Source organism: Nycticebus coucang, chromosome 22 (genome assembly GCF_027406575.1).
Source record: "Nycticebus coucang isolate mNycCou1 chromosome 22, mNycCou1.pri, whole genome shotgun sequence".
NCBI classification, from domain to species: Eukaryota; Metazoa; Chordata; class Mammalia; order Primates; family Lorisidae; genus Nycticebus; species Nycticebus coucang.
In genome coordinates, this window is record NC_069801.1 from 1,044,035 (window position 1) to 1,068,576 (window position 24,542).

A 24,542-nucleotide genomic window follows, 5' to 3' on the forward strand; every position below is an offset into this window, starting at 1 on the left:
AGAGATGGCCTGGCTCCCTAGAGCCATGTGACCTGGGGCCAAGGCACTCTGACCAACCACCCCACAGGCACTCAGCAACCCTTAGCAGACCATACCATATGCTATCCCCAGCTCCAGCTGTGTCTGCAGGCTCCTTGGGCCCGTGCCATAGTTGCTGCGTCTCTGGGGAACAAGGGGGCCGCAGGGGGCTGCTGAGGCCAGGTAGGCTGCTGTCCCTCCCTCCCCAGCCACCAGGGCCCTTCCAGGCAGTTCACATGGCAGGGACCCTGAGTAGGAGCATGGCTGCTTTTGCTCCAAGTGGCAGAGAGGACAGATGTTGCCCCTAGAGTGAGCCAGAGCCAGAAGAGGCCCTGCTGTCGCCACAGACCTTAGGGTGTCAGCTTGAGGGAGTGTGGGGGTCACAAGAAGGGGCCAGGGAAGTCTCTTGGCTCAGGCAGCCTAGAGGCCTGGGAGGCAGGAAGGGGAGGGGTGACGTCATTGCCGCCTGGAATCTGCTGTTTGGAGGCGTCGCCATGGAGACGGGAAGGCTCAGGGTGGGTAAAAATAGCAAACCCAAGAGGGTGTGAGTTCCAAGAACCAGACTGAAAGGAGAGGAATACTGGAGGACAGAGGGCCCAGGCCCGAGTCTGGTGGAAGGGGCTGCCCGGTGTTCCTGGCTCTCCACCACCTACATGGTACTCAGTACTTGAGGAGGTTGCCTGGTGTTTCCCTGCCACCACTGGGAGCTCTGTCCCAAAGCAGGGTGTGGCAGGGGTGATGGGCTCCCAGCAGACAGCCTCTGCAAGCACAGCCCTTTCCTCTGGAAGGGGCACAGAGTTTGTGGCTGCCCAGCCCAGCCCCGTGGGGACTTTTCCTTCCTTGGAAAGGGGAAGCGGCCATGGCCTGGTCTGCAAGATTCTTGGCTTCCCAGGCCCTGTCCAGGCCGGAACTCCGGGCCTCCGGGCAGCCTCTGGTGAGGTGGGAGGGCACAGAGCCTAAGTTCTTGCCGCCAGGGCCTCAATGCTCTTTTCCTGCCCTGATTTTGGGGCAGGGAAAGGAAGGTCTTGTGAGAAAGTCTTCCCCACCCCCAACCCTCTGCCTTCAGGAGCCAGGATTTTCCTTCCCTGTTCTCTCCTCCTGGGCTTAGACCAGGCATAGAAAGGATTTGATTCCCAGAAATGCCCAGTACAGACTGTCTCTTCAGCTGTGTCTCCTGGGGGTCCCCTGTGTCCTTGTGGGCCCCCTCTCAATTCCAGGCCAAGGGCTCTGGGTTGCTCTCCCCAGATGACCAAGTCCCTGGAGAACGCCCTGCACCTTCAAGGGACTCCCTGGGCTAGTGCCACCTCTGGGAAACTGTTGTTTCTGTAGCTTCTGGGGAGGGGTCAGAGGGGAATCTCTATTCTGACCAAAGTGAAATACCCTCAGATGGGCGAAGAATGCAGAGGCTGGACGCCAATCCAGGGTAACTCCATCCTGGAGGAGAGGAAAACCCATCTCGGAGGGTGACAGCAGCAGATGCTCCCCTGGGCACCTGGGGTGCCCCTTCCCTCCTCTGTGCAAGGCCTGCCGGGGCTGGGCTGCCCACTGCTTCCCAGGTGCGCAGCCGGGAGCCCTTCCTCTCCTGTGGACACCTTTGTTCTCCAGGCAGCAGGCAGCCCTTCCTCCACATGGGGTGGGGGGCCCTGGGGCTCTCCTCTTACACCCAGACCTCCCTCTGCTTGCGGTGGAAATGGAGCCCATGTAGGGGAGCTCATTCCCCCAAGAAATAGCTTGCATGCCTTATGTAACAGTGAGCACAGGCACAACGCCTGCCAGCAATGACGGCAGGGGCGGGCGGGGCCTGCTCGGGAAACCAAGTGTGCCTCAGATTTATGAGGAGCCAGCCCAGGCCCTGCCTGGAGGGGAGAGGGGCCCAGGGCCATGCAGTGGGAGGGGTCTGCTGGGCCAAGCACAAGGCAAGCCAGGCACAGGCCTGGGTCCTCACAGGTAGGAATGGCCCTGGAGGGGTTAGGGAGAAGGAGCCTGGGAGACAGCAGTGATCAGGATGGATGCATTGTGGCCAGGCCTGGGGTGCAGGGCGTGGCAAGTTTTCCTCCACACGTGTGCCTGGCCAAACAGGCCATGGGCCCAGGTCCACCCTGCTTCCCAACCAGATGCCAGCAGGACATGATGTCAGAGGAAAGGGCCCTCCTAAGTCACCAAAGACCCTCCTGGGAGCCAGTCTGAGAACCCTGGGGTGTAGGCAGCCACAGAGCTCTCCCCGCAGCACTGGAAGCCTGTCCATCCCACCAGACATGGATGCTGGCCCTGAGGATGGCCTCTGGCTGCCTGGCCTCCCCTTCTTCTCTCCCCTTGTGGAGTCCCACTCCTACCCCAGGCCCCACATCCTCCCCTTCTAGTTTGTAGCAGGCCCAGCCAAGGGGCCAGCCCAAACCCCTTCCCTCCTGTAGGAGAGGAGAGGAGAAGGGGCTTCAGGGAGGTTGTGGGGGTCCTCACACCAGTATCTTCAAACACTGTGCAGATGGACCAGTGCTAGGCCTGGTGCAGTGTGCCTGGCCTGGACAAGCCTGGACTTAGCATTTCGGCCATTCATCTGTGCACAAAGATTTGAAGAGGGTGTGCCCACTGCTCACCCTGAGTAAGCCAGGCGAGCCCTGGCAGGAAGGGACAGCCACAGGCAGAAGGAAGGGAGCCCCAGGATCTGGGTCACCAGCCTGGATGAAGTGTGGTCGGGGCCTGGTCTTGGGAGGACAGCAGCCCCAGGGAGGTGAAACAAACCCAGCGTCAGGGCTGCTGTGCCACTGGTGACCCACAACGCTCTCTGTTGTTACCAGCAGGTCACAGTTTTGGCCCTGGGAGACCTTGGGGAGCAGAGCAGCACCCCTGCTTTGGCAGGTGCTAGCTGAAGCCTTCTGGTGGGCTAGGGTGGTGCCATTCTGCCCCAAGTGTCCTCCCAAGTTCCTAGCTTCCCCTCTGCCCCAGCAATGCCGCAGCCCCACCCCCACACCTTACATGCCACCTTTCTGGCCTTAGAGTCCTGGGCCCAGCAAAGTGCTTACAGGCATAAGGACGAAGCGGCCACCCTGTGATCAGTGTGGCGTGGCTGGAGCCCCAGGCAGGCCGTGCCAGTGTGCGGCACACTCTGAAGCTGGACAGGGTGCCTTGGGGGACAGGGTCCAGTGGGTGGGGGCAGCCACAGGGTAGGCTGTTCTCAGCTCACAGCTCCTCTAGGATGGGCCTTGCCAGAGCATCTCACCTGCTGTGCACAGGCTGTGGACTTGTACCTGGAGCCAGGCCGTGGGGGGTGGGGGGTGGGGGGTGGGGGGGTGACAGCCCCAGGCAGCCTATGTGCCCCTCCCTTGTTCCCATTCATTCCTCCTGCTACTGTCTTTATACTTGGAGGTCCCCCATGCTGCTGGGCAGTGGTCTCCTGCAGAGGAAGTTGTCCCAGAGCCAGCTTTGCCATACCATCCTGGAGCTTGGGGCAGGGCCTATCGCACCCTGGGTGTAGGCCCAGAGGTGGCATCAGGTGACCATTTGGTTCTCCCCAGGCTGCTGGAGGCTGGACAGCCCCACTGTTGGTTGTCCCACCAGACTTTCTTTAGCAGCGGGGGCCAGGACTGCCCACAGCGGGAGTGGACAGGAGCTGGGCACAGTGCTGGGTAAAGTGTCATCCCCTCACATGCCTAGCCCCTGCTGCAGCATGATGGGCCCACCCTCTGGTCCCCAATGACCACAAGGGCATGACTGTGCACAGGCACACCCATGACCAGGCACACTGCTCAGCACATCCCTTGTGTCACCTCAGTTGATGCTAAGAGGCAAGTCTTGGCTGGATGTTGGGACCCACGGATAACCCTGAGCAGGCCCTGGCTCTGGGACCACCCCAGGGGAGGGACGAGTAGCCGTTGTCTGGGCTGTGCAGCTGACCCCACAGGTGGGGTTAGGTCCCTCCCAGCCAGAACAGCACAGAAAGAAACAATAGGGAAGGTAGAGGAAACTGAAAGCAGCTTCTTTAAAAAACTAGAGAGTGCGGGTCAGCACTCTCTAGCATTTTCAAAGGTGAAAATGAGAAATATCTGTAGTTTCTTCATTCGGCAGAAACTATTTTCTTGCTTTATGATACAGGAACTGAATTCTAAGTACCAAGTCAGCTACATCCAGGAATTTTGATTGACAGCGTTTTCCTTATCATTCAACTTAAAACATTTCGTGATTTCCATCTTGATTCCTTCTTTAATCGATGACTTATTCAAAGTGTATTCTGTAATGTCCCAGATGGTGGTGTTTTTTGATGGGAATGTGAACTCATTATTCTTTGTTACTTATTTTTAGTTGAGAGTTCTAGTTTGTTTATTTTAATTTTACTAAAGAAATACAGATATGTAAATGAGAGGAATAAAAAGAATCCCCAAAGTTAGGACAGTTTCAATATATCTGCAGGACTTGCCAGCTCCCTCTGCCCCTGCCCCTTGGCCCAGTGTGCCAGGCATATCACACTCACTTCTTTCAGCTGTTTTTTGTCCTATTTCTCTTCGCATTTCTAATGTGTGTTCTCTTTCTGCTCCTAGTAGCTTTGCATGTGGTGAGATGTCACTGGTGAATGAGGACTTTTCGCTCTTCCCTACTGCCTCCTGCCCCACAACACCTTCTCTTCTTCTGTCTTCCCAAATGAGCCATTTCATCATTTTTGGTGAAGCTCTTGACACCCTTATAACCATGTAAATACTATTCACTGCTGAGCTAAGTAGTGAACTCTGCTTAGATTTTCTCTTTGTTTTTCCTGGAGTTCGTATTTTCCTTGCTTTCTTTTTTTAAATGCTGAGTTTTCTCTGTGTCAAAAGCTAATCCCACCTACCTCTTCCAACCAATCCTTACACAGTGTTTGATCCCATCACCAGAGTCCCACTTCCCATTGGTTCCACAGTGTCCTGGAGCCCTCTGTCCATCTGTCTTGGCTGCTCTCAAGGCTCCACATCCATGCTGGTAGGCAGTTTTCTGTCTTCTCCATGGACTGGATATTATCTTCTTATCTCTTGACATTATAGAAGCCCAGTTCCAGATCCCCTTTCAGAAAGGGATGTTCTCATGGCTCCGTGCCATGCTAGCCTAAACCACCAGCCCTCAGTAGACGCGAGGCCAGGCCTAAGCCTCATCTTGGCCGTTCAGCCTTCATACGCTCACCCCTCACACGCTCACCCCTGTGGCTCAGGTGTGATCTTCCTTTCTGGCTCTGCACAGCTTCCTACCTTGTATGTTTTTAGAGAACACTAAAAAACCATATCCATGGGGGGAGGTGGGCAGAGGGAGGGAGATTGGCGGGATTACACCTGCGGTGCATCTTACAAGGGTATTATGTGAAACTTAGTAAATGTGGAATGTAAATGTCTTAGCACGATAACTAAGAAAATGCCAGGAAGGCTATGTTAACCAGTGTGATGAAAATGTGTCAAACGGTCTATGAAACCAGGGTATGGTGCCCCATGATCACATTAATGTACACAGCTTTGATTTAATAAAAAAAAAACAATAAAAGCTGAGAAAAATCAGTCTAAAAAGAAATGCAAGTACATAAGTGTTGATATTTGAGTAAATAGATATCTACAATAAAAAAAATATATATCCATTCTCTCCAGCGCGTGTTTGTGCTTGGACTAGAGGAATCCTGCGCCGGGTGGCTGGAGGCACTGCCCTCCCATCTGTGATTTCTCAGGCCGGGCATTTCCATAGCCTCAGCTGGAGCCGCTCTGCAGCTCGATCTCTGCCAGACCAAAAGGAGAATTCATGCCTCCTTTCTCCTCCTAGCATTTTTTTTTTTTAATTTTGCTTTCAATTTCAACTGGCTTTCACTCATCTTAATTTGAAGTTTTTTGTTTTTTGTTTTTTCTTTTCTTCCTTTAGCGATTCTCTTGCCCTTTGCCTCCCAAGTAGCTGGGACTATAAGCGCCCGCCATAATACCCGGCTTTTTTTTTTTTAGGTAGAGACGGGGTCTCACTCTGGCTCACTCCAGCTCATGCTGGTCTCGAACCTCTGAGCTCAGGCAATCCACCCGCCTCGGCCTCCCACAGTGCTAGGACTACAGGTGTGAGCCACCACACCTGGAACCCTCCTAGCATTTTTAAAAATAAAATTTGCCTTTTGACACAATCTAAAGCTTAGAGAAAAGTTGCAAGAATAATACCAAAATTTTTCCCCCCTGAAGCATTTGTGAGTCTGTTGCCAACACAGTGCTCTACCACTGTGTCCTTAGACACCCCACTGTGACTGTCCTGGGCAGGTCCTGGGCTTTCTCATTGTCCCAGTATTGTCTCCTGTGGTAACAAGGCCCATGATATACTGAGTTTTCAGGCCAGAACGTTATTCAGCCTTTTCCTGACTGCTGTGACCCTGATGGCTGCAAAGCATCCAGGCCAGGCCTTCTAGAGAGAGCCCCTGGATGTGTTTGTCTGAGGTCTCATCCCATTTAGGTGTTACTTATGCTCCTTTGGCAGGAAAATTGCAGGCATGCTGCCGTGGGCAGCTCATCCCACTCTGGTAGGCGGGCGGGGTTTTAATTGATCCAATTTCTGGCAGGGTCCACTCTGATCTCTTGGTTAAGGTAGTGTCAACCAGAGTCCGTACTGGAACTAACTTCCCCCCCTTAGACAAATAAACATTTTGTGGAAAGATACTTTTTTTTTGAGACAGAGTCTCACTTTATCATCCTCGGTAGAGTGCCATGGCATCACACAGCTCACAGCAACCTCCAACTCCTGGGCTTAGGCGATTCTCTTGCCTCAGCCTCCCGAGCAGATGGGACTACAGGCACCCGCCACAATGCCCGGCTATTTTTTTGTTGCAGTTTGGCCGGGGCCGGGTTTGAACCCGCCACCCTCGGTATATGGGGCCGGCGCCCTGCCCGCTGAGCCACAGGCGCCACCTGTGGGGAGATCCTTTTAAACTGTGAAAATAGTTCTCTTCAAACTTTCAACTCCTTACTATATTCATTCTTTACGTTTTGAGATAGGGTCTCCCTCTGTTACCCGGCCTAGAATGCCATGGTGTCATCATAGCTCACAGCAACTTCATACTCCTAGGCTTAAGTGATCCACCTGCCTCAGCCTGTCAAGTAGCTGGGACTTCTCTGCCATGACACCTGGCTAGTTTTCTTTCTTCTTTTTTTTTTTTTTTTGTAGAGACAGAGTCTCACTTTATCGCCCTCGGTAGAGTGCTGTGGCGTCACACAGCTCACAGCAACTTCCAACTCCTGGGGTTAGGTGATTCTCTTGTCTCAATCTCCCGAGTAGCTGGGACTACAGGTGCCTGCCACAATGCCTGGCTATTTTTTTGTTGCGGTTTGGCTGGGGCTGGGTTTGAACCCGCCTTCGTTGGTATATGGGACTGGTGCCCTACTCACTGAGCCACAGGCACCACCCTAGTTTTTCTATTTTTGTTAGAGGTGGGTCTTTTTGTTAGAGGTGAGCTATGACGCCCCGACACTCTATTGAGGGCAACCTGGTGAGACTTTGTCTCAAAATAAATAAATAAATAAATAAACAAACAAACAAATACTAAAACTTGTATGGACTCATGGTTTCCTCTTTTATTCTATGGTCATGACCCATTACTATTATTTTTATCTGTTGCTATCATTGCTACATCTGATTTGGACAGTAGGAGCCCCTTTAGTCTGACTCTGCCCCCTTTCCACATGTCCTTTAGCTCTTGTCCTATACTCTTTTTCCCTGCCCCAGCCCTAGAATCAGCCATTTCTCCCAAGAAACACTGGTTCTTTTCAGAGAATGGAGATTAGAAACCAACATCAGGGTTCTTGGCGTGCTCACTGCTGTTGGGGTGTCCCTCCTCTCAAGGGTCTTTCAGAGGACAGAGGTAAGGATATAAGTATATTTTTGCACAAACACACAGTTATATCAGTAGTTTTGTGTATTATTGACATGTGTGAGATCCCATGGGTATCAGCAATTTCAACCTAGCACCCGAGGGTTCATTTTTCCCTTGCTGTGTTTTAATTCCCATCTCTGACAGTAAGAAATCTCTTGTAACCGGAACACATTTCCTTATTTGTTATTATCATTATTATTTTTTTGAGATAGAGTCTCACTATGTCACCCTGGGTAGAGTGCTGGGGCGTCACAGCTCACAGCAACCTCAAACTCTTGGGCTCAAGTGATTCTCTTGACTCAGCCTCCCGAGTAGCTGGGACTACAGGCAACCACCACAATGCCAGCTATTTTTGGTTGCAGTTGTCATTGTTGGTTAGCTGGCCCGGGCTGGGTTTGAACCTGCCAACTTTGGTGTATGTGGCTGGCGCTGTAACCACTGTGCTACAGACACCAAGCCACATTTCCTTATTTGGTTGGTCTTGATCTCCCTGCTCCAGTGGATATCCCTCACCCCTTTGGGCTCTGACTGCTCAGGGCTGCCCCCGGGGAAGCCTCTGCACCCAGTGCTCTGACAGAGGACTCTGCTCCACAGAGAAGGGAGGAGGCTTTGCAATTGCACTCCTGGTGCCATGTCTTGTGCTACATGAGATTGCCTCCCAAATTAACTGCTTGCACTAAAATCTTTGTTTCAAGCCTGTGTTTGGTGCAGCCCAAACTAAAACAAAATAGTTTTCTAAATTTTTATAAGCTTATGTTACTCGAGTAATTTTTTTTTTGTTTTGTTTTTTTACAGTAACTTAGCACTTTCCTGATAATGGCAGTTTGTGCCTGGCTACCCACAACACTTTTCCTTCTGCTTCCCAAAGAGGAGGGCGGGGTAAAGCAGAGCTGGTCTGCAGCCGGAAGCTGTCTTGTCTGTCTGGCCAGTGCTGGCCCTTACAGTGCATTGTCAACTCTCACACAGGGACGGAGGGGCACAGGGCAGAACTGGTCTCTACGCCTGCAGTGGTAGGTGGTGCTTATTTAATGAGGGGTGAAAGGATGACCAGCTGCCCAAGCCCATCAGTGTGGCAGGTCTCAGGGACCTAGTTGGTAGGCCTGGTGCAGGGGAGCCCTGCCCCTGTCTGCATTCTGGGGCTTCTCTGGACAGGCGCCAAGGCCAGCATACCCTACCATCTACCTACTGACATGGTGGTCCAAGTTGGTGACTGGCCAGCGCAGTTGCTGGGAGGGGCTGGGAGGAGGAAGCCATGTGGGAGTCCCTCTCTGGGCTCCAGGAGAAAACAGGGCCCTGAGGGTTCTGTCTAGGCCTGGCCACCTCTGACCCTTGGTGGGTGGAGGGTGGGCTGCTCCAGAAACTCCAACATCTTTTGAATGGGGGACAGGCTTTGGAGTCCATTGAAGGTGGAGGCAACTTCAGAGGGCACCTTTAGATGCCCCCTGCTTCTTAGGACCTTCACTCCTCACCTGATTCCCCCACACCCTTTCTGTCCCCTGACCTTTGCCCTATGCCTGCACATGGCTGCTTCTCTGGGATTTGGCAGCTTGAGGGAAGCATCGGCCCCTGGCCTGGGCCCAGCAGAGCATCTGAGCAGGCCCTACCAGTCCTGAGCCGGTGTTCTGAGCCTGCCCAGGGCTCCTGCTCACTCGAGCAGCAGGAGGAATTCCTCACCTGACTGGAGATGCTTCCCAGGAGGCCCTGGGCTGGGCTCTGTGGTACCTTCTTTGGATCACGATTCGCCTGAGTTTTACAGAATTCAAATCCAGATGGAAGGAAGTGACTCCCGCAAGTGCAACATTTCTGGTTTTTTTTTTTGGTTCAAAATGTGGGCCAACAAAACCATCTCTGGGAAAACAAATAAGATGTCCCTTTTCTTTGTTTTTTACATATCCTTTTTAAGGAAACATCTTTGTATGCAGTTTTCTTTTAAGTATGAACATCCAGAGAAGCTGTGTGTTGGGGCCTCTGATTTCTGGAAAGAGTGGGAGGGACACAGGGCAATGATGACAAAGATGATGTCCCTATCCAGTGGCAGCAGAGGAAGGGGTCATGGAGCCCTGCACCCTGAATCCAAGCCCTTCCCTAGAGTCACCTGGCCCTGCCTCAGAGGTGACTAGGGCCTGCACAGATGCCTAGCAGTGCCCAGAGCAGAAGTTGTGCTCAGGAGTGCTGGTTTGGCATTGTTCCATTCTACTGGGGAAGGTGAGAACAGGTCACAGCTGATGGCCACCCAGGCTGGAGTGGGCATGACCCTCCCAGCAGGCCAGTGTGGGAAAAAGGGTGCTGCCCAGTTTGGCTGGACTGTCCTTCCACCTTGGGTTGAGCATGGCTAGAGCTGTCCCTGGTTTTAAGTGCCTGCTCCCAGGCCTCTGGGGAATGCTGCCTCTTTTGGGGACTACCTGGCCAGATCATCCAGCTGTGGGGCCCGTGGGCTTCTCTCCCACGGTCCTCCCTGGCTTGTCTCTCTTCCACAACACAGCCAGTGTGTGGAGGGACAAATGGAGTATGTCACTGCGGTTATGACCCCCGCCCTGATGGACGGTGTAAGCGGTCCCCTGGCCCTGTAGGCTGCAGGGTGGGGGTCACGCAGACAGTAACCCAACACACATAGGGGCTGAGCTTCGAGGAGCCACCCTGGGGCTGGCCCTAGCAGCGACCTGTCTGGGGAGCTCCTTCTTGCCAACGCAGGGCCATCCACCTCAGGCCGAAATTCCCCACCCCATAGAGTGAGGAGGGCCCCAGGCTGGCCAGGGGCAGGTGCTGGCTGTGGTGGGTGCAGCCTGCCAATTATGCCCGGGGCTGGGAGACTGACTGTGTCTCTCTGGCACCTCCAGGTCATGCTGATCATGTCTGTCTCGAGAGTGGGTTCCCTGCGTGTTGCAATCCTAACGTGCACACAGTAGCCTCATAAGGGCTGTGGGGCTTCCCCCTTGTATGTACGATCCTAGGTTCCCCTGACACCCCGGTGTGCTGTGTGGCTTCCCTGAGCTGCGCTGTCTTGCTGGGAAGACTTAGGGCGCGAGGCTAGGCCTCCCTGTCGCGCAGACCCGCCTCTGAGCTGGTCTGCGGTTGTGGCAGAGCCCTGTGGGTTTCTGGGCCCCGGCGGCGGCGGCGGGGCGGGCCCCTTCCCAGCCGCATAGTAAAGGGCCTGGGCCGGAAGGGGGGCCCCGGCCGCGGACGCCGCCGAACGTCCTTCGGGAGGGAGGGGCGAACGGGGCCGAGCAGGGCCGAGCGGGGCCGAGTCGCGGATGGGCGGGGCCGAGCGTGCCCGAGTCCCAGCCGAACGAAGCCGAGCGCGGCCGAGTCCGGGCGGGGAGCGCGCTTTCCTGGAAGAGCGCGGCGAGGAGTGGGTCACATTCTTGGCCGGCGCTGCGGCTGAGGCGGACGCACGGCAACAAACAGCGCGGGGGGCGGGGCCGGCGCGGGGCGGGGCTGTGGCGCGGGGCGGGGCGGCGCGGCAGCGGCGTGAGCTAAGCGCCGGGCGCTCAGTCCGAGCCGGAGCGAGCCGCCGGGAGGATGTTCGCCGAGCGCCCCGAGCGCCGCGCCGCCGCCGCGCTCTGAGGGCCGCGGACCAGAGGCGCCTCCGCCGCCGCGGAAGCCGCGCGCGCAGGCGGGCGGGCCGCGGAGCCGGCGGGCGGGCGGGCCGGGGGCCGGCGGCGGGCGCGACGCGGCCGGCCAGCGCCGCCGGGACGAGCCGGGCGGGCGCCGCGCGGTGGGAGGAGCGGGGCGGCGGCGGCGCGCCGCGCGAGGACGGCCCGGCGGGCCCCGCGCCCGCGCCCCCGCTCCTCCCGGGCCCCTCGGCCTCTGCCGCCGCGGCGATTCGCGCCTCGCGGCGCCGGCACCTGCCCGCGCGCCCCCCGCGAGCCCCGGGCCCGCGAGCGTTGGCGTTGGCGTTGGCGGCGCGCGCCGGGGCATGCCCCGCGCCTAGAGCCCGGGGGGCGCGCGGGGGGCGCGCGGGGGGCCCGGGCGGCGGGCGCGGCGCGGGGCGCGTGGATGTGGCGGCGGGCCCGGGCGGCGGCGGGCTCCAGCGGCGGGACCCTTTCGCCCCGCCCGCCTTCCCCTTCCCGCCCCCGGGCGAGGCCGAGGCCGCGGCCGTGATCGGTCGGGAGCCGGCGGTGGGGGGCGGCCGGGGCCGGGGCCGCGGGCGCCGCCGGGGCGCGCGGGGCGGCGGCGGGGGCCGCGGGGGCCCGGGCGCACGGGAGCGAGAGCGGCCCGGGGATCCGGAGCGCACTATGGAGGCGGCAGCGGGCGGCCGGGGCGGCTTCCAGCCGCACCCGGGGCTGCAGAAGACGCTGGAGCAGTTCCACCTGAGCTCCATGAGCTCGCTGGGCGGCCCGGCCGCCTTCTCGGCGCGCTGGGCGCAGGAGGCCTACAAGAAGGAGAGCGCCAAGGAGGCGGGCGCGGCCGCGGTGCCAGCGCCGGTGCCCGCAGCCGCCGAGCCGCCGCCCGTGTTGCACCTGCCCGCCATCCAGCCGCCGCCGCCCGTGCTGCCCGGGCCCTTCTTCATGCCGTCCGACCGCTCCACCGAGCGTTGCGAGACCGTGCTGGAGGGCGAGACCATCTCGTGCTTCGTGGTGGGCGGTGAGAAGCGGCTGTGCCTGCCGCAGATCCTCAACTCGGTGCTGCGCGACTTCTCACTGCAGCAGATCAACTCAGTGTGCGATGAGCTCCACATCTACTGCTCGCGCTGCACGGCCGACCAGCTGGAGATCCTCAAAGTCATGGGCATCCTGCCCTTCTCGGCGCCCTCGTGCGGGCTCATCACCAAGACGGACGCCGAGCGCCTGTGCAACGCGCTGCTCTACGGCGGCGCCTACCCGCCGCCCTGCAAGAAGGAGCTGGCCGCCAGCCTGGCGCGGGGCCTGGAGCTCAGCGAGCGCAGCGTGCGCGTGTACCACGAATGCTTCGGCAAGTGCAAGGGGCTGCTGGTGCCCGAGCTCTACAGCAGTCCCAGCGCCGCCTGCATCCAGTGCCTCGACTGCCGGCTCATGTACCCGCCGCACAAGTTCGTGGTGCACTCGCATAAAGCTCTAGAGAACCGGACTTGCCACTGGGGCTTCGACTCGGCCAACTGGCGGGCCTACATCCTGCTGAGCCAGGACTACACGGGCAAGGAAGAGCAGGCACGCCTGGGCCGCTGCCTGGACGACGTGAAGGAGAAGTTCGACTATGGAAACAAGTACAAGCGGCGGGTACCCCGGGTGAGTGTCCTGGGCCTGGGAGCTGGGGCAGCACCACCTGGGTGGGGGCCCTCTGGGGTCTCGGGCTTGGCTTCCAAAGGCTGCCTGGCCCGGAGTCTCAGCGTTTTGCTTTGTTCTGAGCAAATGCAGGGCATTGTCAGCGTTCCCATGGCCAGGGGCCCATGGTTTGGGAGAAGGTTCTCTTGCCTGACCCCTGATGTGACCCCGCGGAGCCAGGTCTGGTGGGTAACAAAGCTCTCCCCTCCACCCACCCACAACCATCACCCAGATAGGCTGGATGGGGGTGGGGGGGCGGGGGGTCACAGTCCTTAAGTGCTTGCCCTGAGAAAGAGGCCTGCTCTGGGCCGTGGGACATTAGATCTGCGAGGATCCAGGCTGGGAGACTTAGCTGAGGTTTTTAGGGCCTCCACGAGGTTGCTGTCCTCATCCCAAAGCCTCAGACAGACTTGCAGATGGGGCGGTTGCCTTCTCTTGGCCCCCAGGAGCAGAGCTTCAGCAAGGCAGGGCCTGGTTTGCCACCAGTTCCCTGTTTTGTGCCTTCAAGCCTTGGGACGTAGATGAAGCCAGAGGTCTGGGCTGCGTGACAGGGGCCCAAACTTGGTGGCCCCAGCACTGCCTGCGTTCCCTGGGTCCACACGAATCCCAGAGACCCCTCTGAGTGGTGAGGGCCACTGGGCCCCGGGCTCTGGCTTGGTCAGCGGGCTCCCAGGCTTGAGAGTTGGAGTTTCTGGCCGCCTATGGTTTGTTTGGGACTCACCCATTTCCTTCTTTGCTCTGAAACGCAGAAGGGTGCGGTGCCGAGTGCCGGCCGGGCGGCGTTGTTTGCCAGTTGGAGGATCTGTGGGATCCGGCCTGGGCAGCTCCCAGGCCTCTGGACATGGAAACCATTTGCTGGAGGCCTGGGGAACTTTCCGTTGCACACCTCCCTGAGTATTTGTAACTTTTCTTTTAAATATCCAGGCTTATTAAATTGCACACACAGAATGCTGCATTGGCTCAGCTATTCTTGGGAGGCCTAATTAATTCAGCTATTGCATCAAACTTTTTTTCTGAATCTGTGAATAGATGCTTCAGCCCGGTTTTCTCTGGGCGCCCCTCCAGCGGAGTGTCAGAGTCGGGGGGAGGAGGGGCTCTGGATGGAAACGAGGGGCTGTCGCCTCTGTTTAGAGGGGGCCGTTAAGCATGTGTGTGCATGTGTGTTCAGTGGTGTCCCTGCCCCTGGCTAGGCCGGAGCTAGGGTGGCAGCCATCTGCAGATCCCTTCTGGGTCGGGGGAGGATGCTGGCAGTGGAGCTGGAGACACCCCAGCGGGCTTTAGATGGGGAGAGGGGCTGGGGTGGATGTTGTGGTTTTCCCTGTGAGGTGGGGGGCCTTCCCTTGGGGCGCCTGCACCCTGGCCAGCACCCCTGCTCAAGGAGACCACGTGTGTGGGGATGTGGTGGGCTCGGTCAGACGGGTGTGGGTTGTCTGTGGCCTGAGCGTCACTTATCTCATCTGAGCAGGGTGTGTCTGTGTTTGTTTTTGTCCGACTCTGGGCCATGTGTGTTTGTGGTCTTTCTGTCTTCCTGGGGTTTGCTGGGGCTGGTGCAGTAGCTGGCTGCGCCTCTTTGTCATAGCTATGGCCCAGTGGCGCCCAGGTCATTTGGTTTCTCCCCCCACTTGCAGCAGGCCCTGTGGTCCTGGGTGCCAGGGCCCCAGGTCTCAGGGAATGCCTGGTCTTGTCATAGAGCTGACCTGCAGCTTCTTCCAGTCACTTCAACTAATGCTCTGGGGCTGCCTTTCCCTTTGGGGCTTCTAGTGTGGCTCTGGAATTTTGAAAGGGCTCCCTAGCCATGAGGAGACATGCTCAGTGTGATTGGTGGGTCTCTGGCCTAAGGGGCAGTTCAACCCTGCCCTGGCACTCACGGCTTCAGCCTGGGTCCCTGCACATTTGCCAGCTCCTGAGTACTTTCTGACAAGGGACTGGAGGGCTGCTTCATCCTTCAGGTGGGCACTTGCCCACCTGCTCCATGGCCTGGGCATGCTGCAGTGGGCAGGGGCTGCTCCCACCCATGACTTGTGACTATAGTTGGCAGTTCTGGGCCACATGGCCACCCTGAGGCTCGTCTGTGTGTGCACCACGTGGGAAGGAATGTCAGTGCCAGGGTGGGCGTGGACACATGCTGCGACCCCTTGTCCTAGAGGGAGTGGCCTGCTGGTCTTGAGGGGCTCCTCCCACTCACCTCTTGATAGCTCATTCTTGAGATAGATTTTGATTTTTTCACTTCCTTTGTAGTTTATTTTAATATTTTTGATCTACTGAGGATGAGGGCAGAGGAACAAAGAATGTACTGGAACCATCTTTGTGGGGCCTGCTGTTCCCAGCAGGCGCTTGGGTTCTGCTGAAGGGGAGGGTGCTGGATGCCTTCTGGGTGCCTACAAGGCATGGACCCTGTCTGTTGCCAGAGTGGACGGGGTCACTACTTCTCTGCCACTGCGGTGGGGCGAGGCCCACGATCTCCCCAGGGTCCATGACGCCCTCGTTACCTTTGCCTGTCCAGCTTTGTCGGCAGCCTGGCCATGGTGGGGTCATGTTTCCTGTAGTTGCTCCAGCATGGAACCCAGCCAGAGGTGGGGCTCCAGCTTCCAGCCCCGGAAAACTTGTGGGCGGACAGCCAGGCTGGAGGCCTTGACATGTCAGCAGCACCGTGACACTGGGAAGGGCTAGCAGTCCTCAGTGGTGTCCTATGGCATGGAGGGCAGAGGAACTGTCCACCCTGCCTGGTGGCCATCAGGCCCAGCTTTCTTCCTGTGGTGTAACTTGGAAGACCAGGCAGACTGCCCAGGTTCCTGGCAAGTTACCTTTCAGGGACCCTTCTGGCCATTGTCCTGGGCTAGTGCAATTGGTCTTGTGTCCCCATTCTGTCCCTCACTGGTTTTGTGACTTGAACACGTTGCTCAGCCTCTGCCTCATTCTCCTTGGATAAACAGGAGGCCACTGCCTTGTTGATCTTGGGTGTTTATATCTGACCATGGTGGGGTGTGGATAGGTTTTGCTGCTGGGAAACACGGCAGAGAGGCCCCTCTGAGCCTTACCTGCCCCACCCCTCTTCACTGCCCAGGGGCGCTCTGTCCATTTTTTCTCTGGTTGTCTGATAGCTCTTGGTCTGGACGGGCCTCCGTCTGTGGTCGGGCACTCTCTGAAAGGGAGACAGTGTGGCAGTGTGCGCTGCCATTTGGCCTGCTGCCTGGGACACGGCTCCTTGTCCCACAGGACATCTTGCTGGGCAACCGAGTGCTGGCCTTCAAGGCTGACAAGGAGGTGGTGCCTCCTGAGGCGGCAGCCGTGCTGCTGCGATGGGGGCTCCTCTCAGCTGCTGCCTGTGGTTGGAACACTTCTTGACTGGAGGTTTGCGTAGTGCAGGTCATTGTTCCTCTGCCCTTCAGATGCCCGGTTTCCAGGGGGGCCTATCAGGTGGAACTGCTATTTTCTGTGTGAGTGGAGGTGCCCCGTAGGGGGACGAGGACTGATGGTCACTTGGTTTGAGTTGCCTGCCACCCACTGTCAGGGGCAGACACCTGGCCAGGAAGGGAGTGCTGGGCTTTGGGACCCTTTGCAAATAAGTTGCATTTTGCTCTTTTAAGCCAGAGTGACCCCGGGAAGGGACAGCATCCGGAGCTGGAGCTGGCCTATTTTTTCCTGGACCATTCGAGACCGCGGTCATTGCAGTGTCTGAGCCTGCACTCAGGCAAATGCCCGCACTTGGGGGCCTGCATCAGAGGGGCTTACTGTGTGTCCTCCTCAAGGTTCCTGGGGCTTTGTGTTGGTTTCTCAGTCCAGAAGGAAGGCCAGTGGGGTTGGCCTTCTCAAGGGGAGAAGCAGTGACTCAAGAATGGGCTCTGGCTCCTGTCTGCCCCATGGACCCAGGAAGTTGGGGGGGCCCTGGGTACCTACCCTGCCCACTCCTGCCCGGTGCCCTCCGTCCCCCTGCAGGGTGCAGAGAGTGGAGGGAGCAGAGCCTGTGTAGGTCACTCTCCTGGCATGTCGGTCTATCTGGGACGTGGGCTGAGCCCCTCCCTGGCCTTCTGGGGCAGCAGGCTCCTTGAGTGGCCCTCACCTGTGTCCTGAGTGCTGGGCAGTGTGGAGCTGTGGGAGAGTAAGGTCAGTGACTTTCAGTGACTTCCAGCATCTTGTTTCCCAACCTTTCTGCAGCTGGTTGGTGTAGTGTCTGTCTCAGACTCAGGGACAGACAGGATACTGCATGTGAGGAAGTCTGGGCTGAGTGTGACTTGGCCCCGCCTGGAACCCAGGTTGGGACTGCGCCACACCCAGGTGGGACCTGGGGGAGGAGGTGGCAGGGCCAGGCCAGCACCCTGGCCGTCTGGCAGGAGGTGTCCAAGCTGGCTGGGCTCTCTGTAGCAATAATGTGTCTCTTTCTAAGGATTGCGAAAGTTTGGGGAGGGTTTCTCCACTGGAAGAATTATGCAAGTTTCAACTGAAATGTTTTTAAAAAGTTTCTTTGTTTTGAGTCAAAATACAGAGGCTGAATTATTTCCTTAAAATCTGGGAGAACTGAGAAGGAAGGAAAATGCTCTTCCCCTCCTGACTGCCGGCCCCTGGAGCAGGGGTGGGGGTATGGAGGGAGCCCTGGAGACTGACCTTTTACATCTGGGGGCTGGCCCCTTCCTGCCCTGGCCGTCACCTGCATGGGTGGAAGTGGGTTCCGGTCAGTGTCCAGCACAATCATGGATGGTGTCCCTGGGGGCCACTTGTGGCAGTGGGGACCATAAGGTCACCTTCTTGCTTAGGCAAACCTTAGTAAGATCTGCCTCCACCTGACCCCTCAGGGCTCGGTCGCTGCTCTGGAGACCAGGTGTGGCCTTGCTGTCTGTTGACAGGGGAGCGCTTGGTAAATCCTGGTGGGAACTTTGGTTAGGGACAGCTCCCAGCACAGCATCTTGTGGGTCTGAGAGCCTGTGTCAGCGGGCCTGTCTCCCAGCACATTCCTTGCTGGGGACAGGGGTGTCCTGCAGCTCTGGGATGTGCTGCCATGGGTATCTATCTACTATTTATTAAAATGACAGAGCACATTCGGGCGTGGACTTTAAATGAGGGAATAAGGACACTGCTGATATCTGGAAGAAGGACTGAGTGGGCGGAGCATCCACACTGCCAGGGTCCTGCTTTGGCCTTTGCTTTATTTGAGTAATTCTCCTGTCTTTGGGCGGAAACAGAGACAGATGAAGGGCCTCAGGAGAGGAGTTGGCATGAACCTGGAAGTAACTGAGATTCCGTTTTGGCATTTGGCATTTATGTCTGTTCTTTTTGACTTACAAAGATTCAAAGAGTGCTCTGGCTTCGAGATTTTGCAGCTGCAGGCAGTGGACTGGGAAGTCCAGGTGTGACTCTCATCCTGCTCCGGGGGTCATGTGTAGGGCTGTTTTGGGGGCCGCTTTGGGGATAGAGCAACCACTCATTGCTGAGCTGAGTGGGGCCTGAGGCCACTGGCTGTCGTGGGTCATCAGCAGCTGTGCTCCTGGGCTAGAAAAGGGAACGTGGTCCCCTGTAGGAGTAGGTAGGGTCTTCCTCAGGTGTCTGTCTTTTCCTGCCCCTTTTGTGTTTTGGAGAAAGTGGTCCACTCAGGTCTGACTCAGGTGCTCCTCCTTGGGTCTACAGTGGAGTGCTCAGAATGCACTGCAATGTTACCTGTGGTTGGGGGGCACACTTGTGTTATTCCTGGCTTCAGTCCTGCCTGGACGGGCCCTGACTGTGGCATCCTTTGAAAGAAACGACCCCTGCAGGAAACAGACTCCTACAGTCTCATGTGCCTCAGGCTGGTGGCCTTGGGCTAGGCTTGTCATGCTGGGTACAGGCCAGGGTCTGGCAGAGGCAAGGGTGTCTTTTTTTTTTGAGACAGTCTCAGTATGTCACCCTCAATAGAGTGCAGTGGCATCACAGCTTACAGCAACCTCAAACTCTTGGGCTCAAGCGATTCTCTTGCCTCAGCCTTCCAAGTAGCTGGGACTACAGGCGCTTGTCACAAGGCCCAGCTATTTTTCGTTGCAGTTGTCATTGTTGGTTAACTGGCCCGGGTTGGTTAGTTGATTTGAACCCGCCAACTTTGGTGTATGTGGCTGGCACCATAACCACTATGCTACGGGTGCCAAGTCAAAATGTTACTTTTTTTCCCGATATTTTTGGCAAGTGTGTCTTGTTGGGACTTGGTATGTGGCACACAGTGCTCTGGGGGCCCAGGCACTGATCATGCTCAGGTGTGGCCAATCCCCTTTCTAACTCATGCCCTGCACTGAGCTCCATCCGTGGGGGTCCTCAGAGGCCTGTGCCTTCTGGGGAGGTCAATGGAGGTCTTTTGGACCCCACCTAGGACAGGAATTTAAGGAGCTAACCTGCCTGGAGAGGCTGGTGTTTAGCAGGTCCAGTGCATGTGGTATCAGGGGCTTCTCTGCCAGGTGCTGTGCTGGGGCCAGCCTGTGGTCCCTGCTTGGTGTGGCCCAGTGTGGTCAGGGCAGGGTAGAGTGGGCCTCTCTGGGCCCCATCCCTCCCCTGATGATCCCTGGAGGTTTGTTCAATAGGAGTTACGTCGCTTGGGGAACTCAAACTGTTCCTGGAAAGCAGTTTGTCCTTGTGTATCCCAGACTGGCCCCCTAGGCCGCTGTCTCTGCATGGCAGTGGATGAGGGTCACAGCTGCACTGGCACTCTGGTTTTCCCTGGCTGTGATTCCTCTGGCAGCCGGGCGGAGTAGGGCCTCTGTGCTCTGAACATGCTGTTCCATGCTGCCCTGCAAGGTAGCAGCAGCCCTGCCTGGCCCTCTTGTGGGGCCCCTGGACACAGGAACTTCCTGCCACACTGGTCCCTGATGCCTGAGGGTAGTGGCAGCTGTATGGCTTCCTCTCTGGAGGTGGTAAGAGCCTGTGGCACTGGGGTGAGGGACTCTTGTGTTGGAGGCAAGCGGGGTCTGGACTTGGAGCCCTGGTCTGGGGGGGAGTGTACTGCGGGTGGGGCAGCCAGCCACGTGGGCAGTGCATGGGCACTCATGTGGCGCTGAGAGTGCGTGTGTCTCCCGAGCCATGTGCGCTGCCAAATGTTCAGTGACCTAGTGAAGGATGTGTTTAGAGTCAGCGCTGCTGCTGGGCCAGGCCGTGGGGTCTGTGCTGATGAGGGCCTGGCATCTGCCCTCCCCCTGCCCTGAGGGGCCTGCTGTAGAGGGGCCTAGGGTGGGAGACCTGAGGGAGGTGGGGACCCGCACCTGGTCCTGGATGCGGCTGGCGGTGTCCTTGCTCCGCCTCACCTGCTGCCTCCCTGCTTTCTGGAGTTAACTACCATGTTGCCCAAACCATTAAAAAAACTGTACTCCCAAGTTGAATGATATGCAAATGTAGTCAATTAAGCGAGGGGATTTTAATTAGCAGTTTAAGTTCATGTGTGAAGTGTCTTGCCTTAATTACTTGACAGTTTTGTTGTAAATTTGCTAAGTTTTTTTTTGCAGAACTATCAAAACTGTGATTTTTTTTTTTAACATTCTTGTATGCAATAAGTGTCGCCCAGCTCGCCTGACCCTAGTGGATTTTGTCTCAATTTATAAAGCTCTTTAAACTGTGAAAACAAGGTAAACCCTGAGGGTTGGCTCCGTGTGGCTCCTTGCGCTTAGCTGTGCTCTGTTTTCCAGAGCATGGGCTGGTAATGTTTTGCAGAGCATGGGCTGGTAATGGGCAGGGGCTGCGCGGCTTTGGGCGCCTCGGGGTTGGGGGAGAATGTGGGAAACCTTTGTCCAGGTTGGGTCCCGGCCACTGATGGCAGTGTCTGATGGCCAGGGACACTGAGACGTCAGGTGGAGTCGGGAAGGGCTTCAACGGGGTCGGGCCCAGCGTGAGAGCCATCAGGACCTAGGCCTGGGAACCCACGCAAACTGGGGCCTGTGTCTACCCCTGAAGGGTGGTTCTGGCTGCCTTGGAGTTTCGTTGTTCACTCAGAGAGTTCCAAGTTCCTGACCATCTCAGAGCCTCATTTTGATTTTCTTGAACCAGAAGTGGTTCCATCATGCTGGGGTTGGGGAGGTGGCCTGTGTCCCTGCCCCGCCTGCCTGTGCCTTTCTCACCCTGTCCTCCAGGATGTCCAGTGTGGATGTAGCGATTGGTACAGCTTGCTTCATCTTGCCTGTTACTGAAAGTTGTCTCCTCAGTGAGGGTCCTCTATGGTTTTCCTGCCTCCGCCAGGTTAATTCCCCAATTGAGCTTGATGTCTGGTGTAGGTAGATTTTCTGTCTTCTCATTTAAACATTTTTTTTTTTTTTTTTTTTGTAGAGACAGAGTCTCACTATACTGCCCTCGGGTAAAGTGCCGTGGCTCACACGGCTCACAGCAACCTCTAACTCTTGGGCTTACGCGATTCTCTTGCCTCAGCCTCCCAAGCAGCTGGGACTACAGGCGCCCGCCACAACACCCGGCTATTTTTTGTTGCAGTTTGGCCGGGGCTGGGTTTGAACCCGCCACCCTCGGCATATGGGGCCGGCGCCCTACTCACTGAGCCACAGGCGCCGCCCTCATTTAAACATTTTTATTTGGATCATGATTTTTCTGTTGAGTTAACTGACTCTAAATGAAGGACAAGATCTGTTTTCATTCTGAAGTGTCTGTGACATCTTGTGTCCTGGTTTCCTCTGTGAGGCATGGCCTGGGGGCTGAGGATGGCCCCACAACAGGGATGCTATCCCAGAGTTGGAGGAATGGGGGAGGGTGGGAGCAGCCCTGGGGTGAAGGTCTGATCCTCCTGAGACATGAAACGTGAGCACAGCTGCTCTGACCCAGGCTGCTACAGACCCGAATTTCCAAAGGCATGTGGCTCTCTGATGATCTGTGGGGGTTGCCTGGCCTTGCAGCAGGAGGCCCTCCTGGTGGTGGTCTCAGGAGACCGCAGAGCTTGGCCCGCTGGGCAGGGCTTCTGGGGCCTTTGGGCCGTGGCAAAGGAAATCAAGTAGATTTTAAGGTGCAAAGTTGTATCTAGCAGAAGCAGTAGTATTGTGTTAGAGAAAGACCTGGGTGATCAGAAGCCGGGTTCTTTCTCCTCCTTAGTTACAACCTCTGCAGGGGATGCCGCCCATGCAGGTCTCTGTGGGAGGACGCCGGCCTGCTGCCTGCTGTTGAGGCTCTGGTGGTGGGGAGAGAGGCGCAACGCCCTCCTGTTCATCTGGCAGATGGAAGACAGGAGCAAAGCACAGTCGACTGACCAACACAGAACATGTGCAGCCCAGGGGGGATGGTGCTTGGCCATGTCCCCTTCTTGCCCCTCTGGGGAGGGTGGCCCCTTCCCTTGAAGTGTGGTCCAACACTGCCAGGAGGTGCAGTCAGGGACGGGGGCTTTGTTCTGGTCAGTCCCCTTGCCTTGTCTGGGCTCTGGGTTAAGCTCTGTCAGGGGCTACTGCCAGGGTGTCACATGTGGGTTGCAAGTGAGGAGTTTGCAGAGGCTCTGTGGTCACCCGGCATGTGTGGCCCCTGACATTTTCCCCTTGAAATTCGAGAGACGTGAGGGGAGAAAACCAGGCATTGTGTCCTGCCAGGCAGAGCCCTGGGAAGGGCCAAGGTCCCCTGGCAGGCAGTGCTGTTCTGTGCTGTCCTTGTGAATGTGGGGCTTAGTATGTCTGTGGACTTAAAAAAATGTGGCCTTTTATGGAAAATTCTGGCCCACGTCAAGTGGAAACTACCTACTTCACGTGCCCAGTTCAACAATCACTAGCATCTTGCTTGTGTCTCTTCATCCAGCTCCTCCCTCCTGGTTTTGCAAGGGAACTGCAATTTTTTAAACCAAATCCCAGGTATCATCTTCATATTTAAGTCTAACAGATGTGGAATTGTAAAAAATCACTTATAGTAAAAATGCCACTAATGTGTCAGGAAAGCTAGCGAGACTTTCTAGACACTAGCTGGTGCTTAGTCTCTGCTGTCCCAGAGGGCTCTTCTACGGCTGCTTGTGGGGATCCGGGGACACTGTGCCTGTGTAGTGCTGTCCCGAGTGTGGCCTGAGCCTGGCAGAGACGATGCCTCTTCCTGTTAAGAGGCACAGAGGCGGTGCTGAGTGTGTACATCTGAGTGCACATTTTCCCACACACGTCACTGGGAAGGCGGCTGGTTTATTCTCAACAAGGAGCCCTAGAATGGTAGAGAAATGTGCAGAGTGATCCTGTGGGCCTCCCTCATTGGTCATCTTTGCCACACTGAAAGTCTCTTTTTATTTGGGTTTTTCCTTATGAATGCTACGGTCCACCCTTTTCACTGAACAAGACAGGTGTCACAGGTGTTCCTGTTTTAGGTTTACTATAGAAATACTATTTTAACATCCTTTTGGAAAACAAGCTAAAAGCACATGGTGACAATCTTTAAATAGTACATACAGATGGGTATAAAAAGCGAACTTGAGCGCATCTACAGAACCGCGCTGGCCCTTCTCCACCTAATGTCCTGGAGCACCATTGGCCAGCCATGTAGTATTTTGGAATATTGGGCAGTGTTGTGGGTTCTGGAATTTATTTAATGTCAAGGGCACATGCTGTCTTCTGTCACTGCAAATGGTGCTTCAGGGCTTGTCTTTTTTTTTTTTTTTGTGGTTTTTTTTTTTTTTTGGCCGCGGCTGGGTTTAAACCCGCCACCTCTGGCATATGGGACCAGCGCCCTACTCCTTGAGCCACAGGCGCCGCCCCAGGGCTTGTCTTAACACAAGCGCATCCCAGAAATTCCACGTTGACACAGTAGCACAGAGCCTGCTACCTGCTTGCTGCGTGCATCAGGACACACCAGTGCTCTGCCCACTGTGTGCGCTGAAGGCTGTCCAGATCCCTTTGAGCAGGGCTGGTCCACACCAGCGCCCTGCCCACTGTGTGCTCTGGGGGCTGTCCAGAGCCCTTTGAGCAGGGCTGGTCCACAGCAGTGCTCTTGTGAGAGCTCTTGTGCTTCTTCCTGGCTGGCTGTTCTCATTCTTGACCTCGGGATAAGAGAGCAGATGCTATCGGGTGTATCTTGGTGACATGCGTGTGTGAGCTGCTTGTGTGTCTGAAGCATGGGCCTAGGAATGAAACAGCTTGTCAGAGGGCACGTCAGTGGGGTCAGCCTGTCCTGCAAAGTGTCCGTCTTCCCTGCCCGTTGGTCTTATTGGGTGCCAATGTGTGGGCTGCGTGTGGGGCTGGGTGTGTGGGGCGAGCTGCTGAGAAGAATGGGGGTCAGTGCGTGTGCATCACTTACTGGAGCATGTGTGCAGGTGCCACCAGGGCGCGTCTTTTTGTCTTTGCCACCTGAATCAAGTAGGGTGATCGTGTTTGTGCTGAGATCTTTGCACACATCTCTGGTCATCTTCTCATGAACCTCTGAGACCCCCAAACATAGGGCATCTTAAAGGGCTGTTGATTTTATACCTTACTAACAGTGTGTAGTAGTCTATATGCTACAGAATTAAGAAGCTGGCCTATTTTCCTGCCTCCTTATGCTTTTAA

At 56.4% G+C, this 24,542-nt stretch overlaps 1 protein-coding gene across 2 annotated transcripts in view; it reads left to right on the plus strand.

The window, feature by feature from the left end:
- Positions 1-11,957: 11,957 nt before the first annotated feature.
- SKI (SKI proto-oncogene) overlaps positions 11,958-24,542 on the plus strand; it is a 70,780-nt gene continuing 58,195 nt past the window's right edge. For both annotated transcript variants that reach the window (XM_053575947.1, XM_053575949.1), the window contains exon 1: positions 11,958-13,065. In XM_053575947.1, the coding sequence (XP_053431922.1) occupies positions 12,097-13,065 (969 nt within the window). In that variant the 5' untranslated portion in view covers positions 11,958-12,096. The remainder of the gene's footprint in view (positions 13,066-24,542) is intronic.